Source organism: Micropterus dolomieu, linkage group LG05 (genome assembly GCF_021292245.1).
Source record: "Micropterus dolomieu isolate WLL.071019.BEF.003 ecotype Adirondacks linkage group LG05, ASM2129224v1, whole genome shotgun sequence".
NCBI lineage: Eukaryota > Metazoa > Chordata > Actinopteri > Centrarchiformes > Centrarchidae > Micropterus > Micropterus dolomieu.
The window spans coordinates 24,489,523-24,499,378 of NC_060154.1; the positions used below are offsets into that span (position 1 = coordinate 24,489,523).

The window sequence follows — 9,856 nt, forward strand, 5'->3', positions numbered from 1 at the left end:
TTTCAGGGCGGGATTATCTGTGATTGACAAGTTTTTACCATGGCGACCTCTCAATCAGGCTAGAGTGAGCGACTCGTACCCACGGCACTGTGTAAATTTAACCAGCGCCGTTGAAAAAGCTTATTAGGAGTCGGCTGTTCACTTTCTCTGGTGAGCACATTTAGTTTTAAGCCTGTTGTTCGCTAGCCACAATTATCAACCCTGTTAAAATGATTTTCCTTGTTTGTTTTCACAAGCAGTCAAAAGAGACTTAAAGCTGTGTCCTGACAGGCAGCTTATATTTGGATGTGAAAGATCTTGTCTTGTGTTTTAACACAGCAACAGTAGCATGTTTCATGTTATTTACGCAGAGGGAAGAGATGGTGGGTTGAGGCGGGGGTTCATCATAGCTGCTGACTGTTGTTCTTGAATACGCTTGTTTATATGTGTATTCGCCCATATGCACATTTGACGGGACTGTTTCAAGTTTAATGAAGGCAATATTTAAATGTCTTCAAACGTCTCTGCGTTGAACAGAAAAATCCTCCGGTGGTTTAATCATTTACTCTCATCTCAGCCCAACTGAGACGTGACACAATAGAGGAATCTATTCTCTCTTACTCTCTCCAAAATAAGGACAGATGTTCGTCAGCTCTTTTGTCTCTGAAGACTCTGAGGCAGACAGTCGTGATTTACTCCAAGTAGGACTGTGACTGAGTGGTGTGCCTTGTCAGTGATTCAGAGGAATGAGCTCATCCACCCAATATGTGTGTGTGTTTCTGTATCTTTTTTATCAATGGAGTGTGCCCATCTTTCCTTCACATTCAGACAAAGTAATTTCCACAAACATAATCTCCAGCAGCCTAAAACTTTTAAAACCTGCTATTTGAGGCTGTCCTAGTGCAAGGTTATTATCGCAAGGGCTAACCCAACACAAGTATCCTGTGATTTCTCTGATAATGGAGCCTTTTATAACCTTAAATGTGCTTGACCATTGTTTAACCTCTAGAACCCCTCCTATATATGGTTGAAATCAGGTAATGCAAATGAAGCATTTAAAAATGACCACGTTTGTGTGTGGGCCAGCAGACAAAGCCGAGGGAGGTGGGAGATTAGTGTTGGACAAAGATGATTCAATAGAGCCATATAACACGATGCTCTCGCCTGTGGTTAAAGGGCTTCTACTATATGCTGTAGGGACTCAGAGTGAATAGAGGGAATGTGAAAGAACAAGGAGAGGAGGAGTGGGACCTCTCCATCACTCCGACTATGACCTTCCAAGAGTCACGCTGTTATAGAGTACAGAACTAATGCCTCAATATATTATCTGAATTTGCTGCATTATCATTATGCCTCTCCCTCTCACTATCATTCTTGCAGTCTTTCACACACTCAGAAACACAACGCAGAGACGCGCACACACACACACACACACACACACAAACACACACATATATATACAATATTTGATGATGAGATAGAGAAACAGAATGGGAGAAAGATAGATAGCACTGCACAAAGTGAGTTTAGCCTTATGAGCAGCTTTTCTCTCTCTCTCTCTCTCTCTCTCTCTCTCTCTCTCTCTCTCTGCTCTGTATTGTGTGCGACAAGGAGCGTTGTAGTCACTTCAGGAGATAACATATAGACTTCCTGGACAAGAGCAAGGTCAACACACGCGCGCCATCGCCGACACTCACTAATGCATGTGCACAATGGCGACAATCTTGCACACAATCGAGGGTGAGGAGAGAGGGAGGACCGAGGGACACAGGGGGATGAGAGCAAAATGTCATACTATTATTTTGCAGAGAAGAGAGGAGATGTCACAGTTGTAACTCTAATCCCGCCAAACTGCATTGATTCATGTGTCTGAGTATATTGACCGGTGCCATTCATATGATAGCATGGTTCAGTGCCTGCCTCCAGTCTGACTTAATCACATAACAAGGTGTTGCTAACATCAGTAGCTTTGACCTGTACCATGGTTGTTTTTCTTTTTGTAAGATTACTGTTGAAGTTTTTTATGGTCTGTGTGATTGATGATCCTGAGGTAATGGCACTGGTCTGAGGTAGATGGAGGTCCTTGACTGGAAGATGTACTGTAGACTTCAGAGTTTGCATTTGTGTGTGTGTGCAGGGCAGGATCGCAGCGAGGCGGCTCTCATCAGGCGTTTTAAGGGCGATGGCGTCCGCTACAAGGCCAAGCTCATCGGCCTGGACGAGGTCACTGCCGCCCGTGGAGACAAACTCTGCCAGGACTCAATGATGAAGCTCAAGGTAAGGACAGTCTCTCTCTTCTTTTCTTTTCTCTCTGTTGATGCATCTTAGGTTAAGAATTTAGTTGCTCTGACATGCATCTTTGCGTGTTAGTAGGTAGAAATGACTGAATGAATTTGGATTCCTTTAACAACCAGAAATCCTGTGGACATGATCGCCCTTAGCCGCAGTAAGTTTCATGGCTCACAAAAGCCACTGAACCTCAATAACTAACACAGTTGTCTGTCTGTAAATAGTTCTTCAAGTTCATGCATATTCTAAAGTTCAATTAAATATCCATGTTTTGTAAGTCATAGCATAACTGCGCCTGTGTGTGTGTGTGTGTGTGTGTGTGTGTGTGTGTGTGTGTGTAAGCGTAATCATGTATGGTTGCAATTTTTCTATGCAAATTACCAGAGGAGAAGGGTGGAAGGAGATGGATAAAAAATGAGGACATTATCCTTTATAGGCGGGGCGATGATCAGTGCAGGAGGAAGTGAGGAGGTTAGCCATATGGATGAGAGGGGAATCGGGGTGAATGTCTCATTTGCAAGGACAGGAACAATTAGAGGGAGAGGTAGACAGATGGGGCAGTTAGTAGAGGAGAGAAGGCATAATGGAGGGGGATAGTTTGGATGATAGGTGAAAGAGAGATGGGAGTGGAGAAATAGGCCATTTATTTATTCATTTATAAATAGAGGCCTAATGAACAAGCTGCTTTAGTGGAATATTTTACTGTAGCGTGTATATGGAAAACTCATGTCTAAATAATGTTACACTAGAAAATGTTCAAAAACAGTCAAAACTTTACACAAAGCCTAGATATTGATTTTTTTTTCCCTCCATAGATGTACGCTGAAAGAGTTTGAAAACAGTCAGTATGTAGAGTGCTTTATTCATTATTAATCGCCTTTTAACACATGGGATCCACATACTGCAGGAGGTATTTAAATTGGGAAAATTACATTTTCCGTTTTGTTTGTGTAGTGAAAACTCCATCCAGCCGAGGCGCAGAAGGGTGAGGAGAGGATAGACAGCTCATTGATCAAACAGCTTCCCTCCTCTTCATTTATTCAGACAGGAAATCCATCAACTCTTTTTCTCTGATCTCTCCACCTCTTCTTTCATACTGCTCCTCCCTCTCCCTGCCCGACTCCCTCAATTCTCTGATCTCGCCCCTCTCTTTTCTTCTCCTTTTGTGACTCACCTATGCAAATGGAGGTGGGGTGAACGTAAAGGGGAATTAGATACACTTATAGTGGTATAAATAATCAGCATGTCACATTCAGTGAAGTCAAGCTGTTATGTTGTCATGAATTGTTGCAATTAAACTTGCCTTGTCTGCTTTTGCCCGCCTTCTATTAAGGATTTCTACATTTCCCACAATGCCTTTCAACAGCCTAAGATTTGACATTATGGTTTTGTATTTGGCTAAACAGAGCAAACATAGCTTGGTACTGGCCATGTGATATTTGGGGGATATTTGTTTTTTTGACTTAAATAATAACTATAATAATTTCAATGTTTGTTACAATTAAGAAGTTACGAATGTACTTAAGGAAGGGTCATTTTTCAAAATTATTTTGTACATTTTTAACCAGTGTTCTCAAAATGTTCTTTCTCTGCCATTGTTCACAAATATATTCTTTAATGCACTGTAGTACTGTGTGTTTGGTTTACCAGATATTGGGTGTGAATAATAAATATTTTTCAGATATTCATGTTTTTGTCCATGTTATGGTGGTTAATATTCATCACAAGCATGCATCAAAAGACTATGGACTAGTGATGCTGCAGGATCTCACCTCTTTTGTGATTAATTTCTCTATTCATGATTTTTTAGAGCGATTTTATATTGACAAGTAAAAGAAAATTCATAATCCAACAAGAAAAGAATCCTTCTGAGAGAAGGCGCCCCAAGAGAGGCTCTTTATGGACTCACCTTCCCATTACACTGCACGTGCGTTTCTGTCCTGCTTCTAACGTGGTTGTTTGCTCCATGTGTGTCTGTCTTTCTGTCCGCAGGGAATAGCTGCAGCAGCACGGTCTAAAGGAGAACACAAACAGAAGGTGTTTCTGACCATTTCCTTTGGAGGGATCAAGATCTTTGATGAGAAGTCAGGGGTAAGTTCAGAAGCAAATGTGTTTGTGTGTGTGTGCCTGTTTGCTCGTGTGTGTGTCTCTGTTAATGAGGCATCTCCATGAGAGAGAGGGACCCCTGGGGAAATCAAGAGGCCCTAATTGAAACCCTGAGAACAAGGCCTCGGTAGATGAGAGAACATGGCTATCCCATTGTTTGCCGCTCCGCAAACAACCACAGCACTGGTTCTTTATTATGCTCCAGGATTATGCATTTTCCATCTTACATGGCTGCTTTTCTGGTTGATCTACTGAATCTAGGCAGACTTTGCTCTCCAACTGCTTAAATTTTTTTTTTGTTGGATTTTGATTCCCTCTGTTCCTTCTTACTCTCGGTTGAGATCATAGAATCACCTAAATTACCCAAGTAACCCCCCCACCCACCCAAAAAACAATTCTTCACTACACTGATGCGGAGACCCAGCAGTAATATTGACATCTGAGATATTTACGACAATAGGACCGGTCATAGATAGAGGACCCTCTATGGACAGAATAACTGTGATTTCAGTTGTTAAATGCGGGTTGCAGCGCGAGTAGGCACACAGTTCAAGCGAAAGTATCCTGCAGAGCGTATTGATTTCTTTTAGAATTTCTTCCTCAAGGATCCTCTGACAGGTACTGTCCATGTTCAATTCCCCAACTGGCCACACCTGTCACAGCATCCTTGAGCAAGAAATATAACGCGTACATTCCTCAAGATACTTAGCGCTCTGGTTGGAGGACACCCTCACTAAACAGGCCATTTCACTGTCATTTGTGTTAATAATGGAAAATTAATGTCCCATTAAATCGCATAAACTTAAGTTATAAGGTGCTTGGCTCGGTTTGCTTACTGTAGCACACTAAGGTCATCTGTGCATGTTGGATTTTTTGATTTGGCAGCTGGAGTAAAACATTAACGGCTGCTCTTGTGTATGTTGTGCAAATGTGCAGTGTTAGCTCTGCTCTGTCTGGCTGTCAGTGGATCTGATTGTGAATATAGTCTGGTTTAGACACAATATGAAGCTTGCTGCTCCGCACCTGGCTTTAGTGGGTGGCGTGTTAAGTCTGAGATTTACACCTCGACAGGAGCTGGATGTCACTGACACTGTATGTTTGTGTGTGTGTGTGTGTGTGTGTGTGTGAGCACCCAGCAGTAATTCAACAGTGCAGGGTATTAGACAGGCAGGACACAGTAACTAGTGGCCTCCCACATGACGGCCATATTGCATGCAGCCAAACTCATCCCTCACCGGTTTAATCCTTCATCCCTCTTTTTATAACCCTCATTTCTCTTTGTCTCATTCCCCTTCCTGATGCTTCAAACTCCCTACACTGAAAGATCGAGAGGGATAAAGAGAAAGAACCAGAGATAGATAAAGAGGTAGAGAGTCAAAGGGGAGAAGGTGAGAGGATTCAAAGATGTGAAAAAGACAGATGATGGGAGGGAGGGACAAAGACAGACTGAAACAGAGTTAGAGGGATAGGTAGAGAATCAGTGAGCATATGTCAAAGTAAAGCTCTCTTCAGGGAGACCTTGTCCTCTGTCTCCGCACATTAATATTAACTATAGAGATATGCTGTCCTTACTATCAGTCCTTCAACCACTTCTAATGGCTAGGGAGGGAAGGAGACAGAGAGAGAGAGAGACAGAGAGAGAGAGAATGGTTCGGCTGAGGTTCAGGGATCTTGACAGTCTCGTTCCCCTTCTGTGCATCAGTCAGCCAGATGGGCGGATGGAAGTATGGGTGAGCGAATGGATGGATGGCCCCTCTCTTGGAGGAGGGAAGGAAGGTCGTGCAGGATGGAGAGAGGTGGTGCTTGAGATGGAGGAGAAGAAGAGGGGAGGCATTAATCTAACAGAGGGCAGGCTAGCATGTCTCTCTCTGCCAGCCTCTCTCTCAAGACACACACACACACACACACACACACACACACACACACATGAATACTGCACTGAGACACAGGCGCCCTACCCTCTTCAACCCTTTTTGTCAGTCTCGTCAGGGCCGATGCACCACGTCAGGTCAAGAACTCACAAGAGTGAAGGGCTCAGCTAGTCGGCCTGCTGCTGCATGAGGGAATGAAATCAGAAAGATCAAATTAGTTCAGTTCAGCCAACAGAAAGGACAATATAACAGCAAAACTTGATGGAAAGCTATTTAGAAAACACCCTGGAGGAAAGTATTCATGTGGAGGCTAGACAGAGATGCAGCAAGGCAAGGCAATCAAGACAGAGGAGGGTACAGCGAGAAACACAGGTATTTACTTCCAGATCCTTCAATGCATTCACTTTGGATCCTATCAGATGTATTATAACTTTATGTTGACTAACAAAGACCATCCCACTTATGACAATAATTTGAAGGAGGGCACAGAGGAATGAAAGGTCGAGATTGGGCATGAACCGTGGGTCGAATGGGAATTGATAAGTGTGTAGACCAGGACGTGTCATGGCAGGGGAGTTCTCAGTTAAGCAGAGAAGATGGTGAGGAAGCAGACAAAGGGGTTCGTTTGGGGTGGGAGATATGAGAATTACACACTATATATCAATATAGGTAGACACAGGAAATTAGGTGAGAATGAAGCGACATTGTAAACATCCTGTACACCACGTGCCCTCAGATTGTGATTACAATATTACTAAATCCTGATTGGTGGATGGGGGTATGCGAGATTATTTTTTTCCAGCTGTACCCTGCCAACTTAAAAACCAGTAAAAAAAAGCACAAAAAAAGCTGATTGAGAACATTTTTAGGGCCTTTGAAATTCCAGTATGTGTATGTGTATGTTGTATATGTGTCTTCACTCTTTCTGTCACTTCCTCACCTCAGTGTAGGGCTGTCCCCGACTAAGGATTTACATAGTCGAATCAGAATCGTCAAGTCCTGCCTATAGTCGACTGATAGTTGAATCGTGTGTTTTTCTGCGCGGCAATTAGCTCCGCTATAATCTTGAGAAGCTGCAGAGCTGCAGTCTCTTTTCATTCAACTTACACTGTAAATTTCCAGCTAAACTGAGGCTTTTTGAAGATCCTTTTCTCTCTCTCGCCTGTCAATCAACGGTCTTGTGCAGACTTTTACGTGCATTACTGCTGCCGACAACTGCACGCACGTCGCGGTTCCCCGCGGGTCTATTTCAAGTAGCCGGCTATTTAAAAACGATAAAATATTCTTTATGTTGTTCATCAACGGTGATAAATTAACCCGAAAATCCCGCGAGGTGCGGACAACTCGACACAACACCGTGAAGCTGAGGTCTCTTCAGCAAGCGTTCCTCTTCTGCCACTGCACACATACACATACACATGCGCACTGACGACCCAGGGTTAGGGTTACAATTTTGGATTTATTCACGCACTTCAAAAACATTTATTGAAAGTTTTATCCTTTTTACATATTTAGTTACAGCATTAAACGTTGAAATGTAAATTGTTATAGTCTGCATATTAACGTATTGGGAGAAAGCTGGTAGTTCTATGTAAAATCAGACGTTGAGCCCCCCCATATCGCCAAAATGGCATGATCCTTGTTTCACTGCGATGCTTCAACTGTGAGATCAGTCGAATCAGGCTCCGCCCATCGAAGCATGAATCTTCGACTATTCGGGGTCAGCCCTACCTCAGTGTCAGACTGTTGATATCCAACATTATTTATGGGTACAGTACATTATGTGCATGTGTATTTGCATCAGTTACTGAGAGTTTCTTAAGTGCTACCTCTTGCAAGTATTTAATTAAACCTCAAAGCTAACTGCTAATCTCAGTCCTGTCCTACTGGCTGGAGACTGGACAGCGTCTGCAGTCCCAATGATGATGTCTCCTCCTCCAGGAGGGAGATGTGAGGAGGAGAGAGAGAGAGAGAGAGAAACTGTATCCTGCTGCTCCTCCTCCCCACTCCCACCCTAACAGGGGACATCTTGGTTCAGTGGCCAGCAACTGCTGAAGGGCATGCTGCCCACAGTCCCACAGAGACACTGTGTGTGTGTGTGTGTGTGTGTGTGTGTGTGTGTGTGTGTGTGTGTGTAAAATTGTGAGAGGACTGGTACTGCATATCAACAGTGCTGGAGAGGAGAGAAGAGAGAGTACACAGTCAGTATTGACGTTTTGATACACCCACCTGTTTTTGCAAACAATCCACTTCCCCAGAGAATATATGTATTTAAGCAACTTTTGAGCGGCATCTCATAGTTGATGCTGCCAGACATGTCGGCTCCAGCGACGGCCATGCCCCAGAGACTTCATTTCACTGTTCTGTCCAAACTTTACCAAGGATGATGCAACAAAAAACATTCTGAATGTTTTAGCAACACAAACAGCAGTCACTGATTTGCTGGCAAATATGTCTCATACATAAGAGATCTAACAATAGTTGCAAATAACAACTAGGTACAACTGGTGTTTACAGTATAGAGTGGTGGGAAAACCACAGCAAAAGTCTGAGTCTGAGTCCGAGTTTAATTAAGAAGAACAAGGTTATTGTACTTATTATGTCTTTAAACTGGACTATTGAAGAGTGTTGCTTGAGTGCTGCTATGGAAATCCAAGATTGCGAATATTCAGTCATTTCATCAAATTGATTTTAATATTGATTTTAAAATTTCAGCCTACTTTCTATACTTGAGCCCACTCCCCACTATAGCTGACATAGTGAGTGTATTGCCTTTGTGCTTCCATGTCCTCATTTTTCAGTGCATGTTTGTTATGAGGTGGTGAGAAATCTTACACTTAGCAAATATGATTATTGCTGTGATGTACTATTATAATGACACATTTCACTTACATTTTACTTTTATGGTTTGTTGTTTGTGTGTCTTTGAGTAGTTTATAAATGTAGATGTTACAGCGGTTTGGGTCACAGAAAAGGTTTGGGAATCCCTGCTCTAAGTAGTACATTGTCTGCCAATTTGAAAAGTGAAAAGTCCATTTCCCATTCAGTTTCATCATTAATCTCACAGGGTTATCCTTAGAGTACACAGAAAATAATTTATCAGTGCAGTTTCTATTCTGATTTTTATTTTGACAGCAATGATGCTTTCATAATGTTATTTTTTTTTTAAGGTCGAATAGAGGCCAGGGTAAACTGCTGGCATAAACAGCCAATAGCACCAGTACCACAATTCCTATATACAGCACGCATGAAAGACCAGGTGCATCCATTCGTGGTAACAGTCTACCTGTTTTACCTGTTTTATTATTTCTAAACAATATTGTCACTAGACTGTTCCATAAAAGTGACACTGTCTGGATATGCAATCATCCCAGATCCAGATGTAAACTAAACCGAAACTAAATTGTTCCTACTCTCTAAGATGTACTTGCTACCGAGACAAAGCAGAGCAATTGAATTTATGCAGTCATCTCATTCTCTGCTCTCTTTGAATCAGAGTCCCCTTTTGTCACCTCACCACCCACCCAGAGATAATTCAATAACCTCAGCAAATGAGCTCTGTGTGTGTGTGTGTGTGTGTGTGTGTGTGTGTGTGTGTGTGTGTCAGCGAG

At 42.6% G+C, this 9,856-nt stretch overlaps 1 protein-coding gene and 1 long non-coding RNA gene across 9 annotated transcripts in view; one reads left to right on the forward strand and one right to left on the reverse strand.

Annotated features, from left to right (window-relative positions):
* dab1a (DAB adaptor protein 1a) overlaps positions 1 to 9,856 on the forward strand; it is a 99,507-nt gene that overhangs the window by 45,036 nt on the left and 44,615 nt on the right. For all 7 annotated transcript variants that reach the window (XR_006825176.1, XM_046050142.1, XM_046050145.1 and 4 more), the window contains 2 exons: positions 2,117 to 2,256; positions 4,261 to 4,359. Coding sequence is in view for 6 of the 7 variants with exons in the window: in XM_046050142.1 (XP_045906098.1) it covers positions 2,117 to 2,256; positions 4,261 to 4,359 (239 nt within the window). In the remaining variant the exon portion in view is untranslated. The remainder of the gene's footprint in view (positions 1 to 2,116; positions 2,257 to 4,260; positions 4,360 to 9,856) is intronic.
* Positions 3,129 to 7,623, reverse strand: LOC123971382. 2 transcript variants are annotated; one of them, XR_006825178.1, is made up of 5 exons: positions 7,353 to 7,623; positions 6,333 to 6,427; positions 5,947 to 6,176; positions 4,178 to 4,282; positions 3,129 to 3,442 (listed from the first exon to the last, which is right to left on the reverse strand). It is a non-coding gene; the product is annotated as an uncharacterized LOC123971382 (long non-coding RNA). The 2 variants fall into 2 exon arrangements; XR_006825177.1 differs by having other exon boundaries at positions 7,186 to 7,623.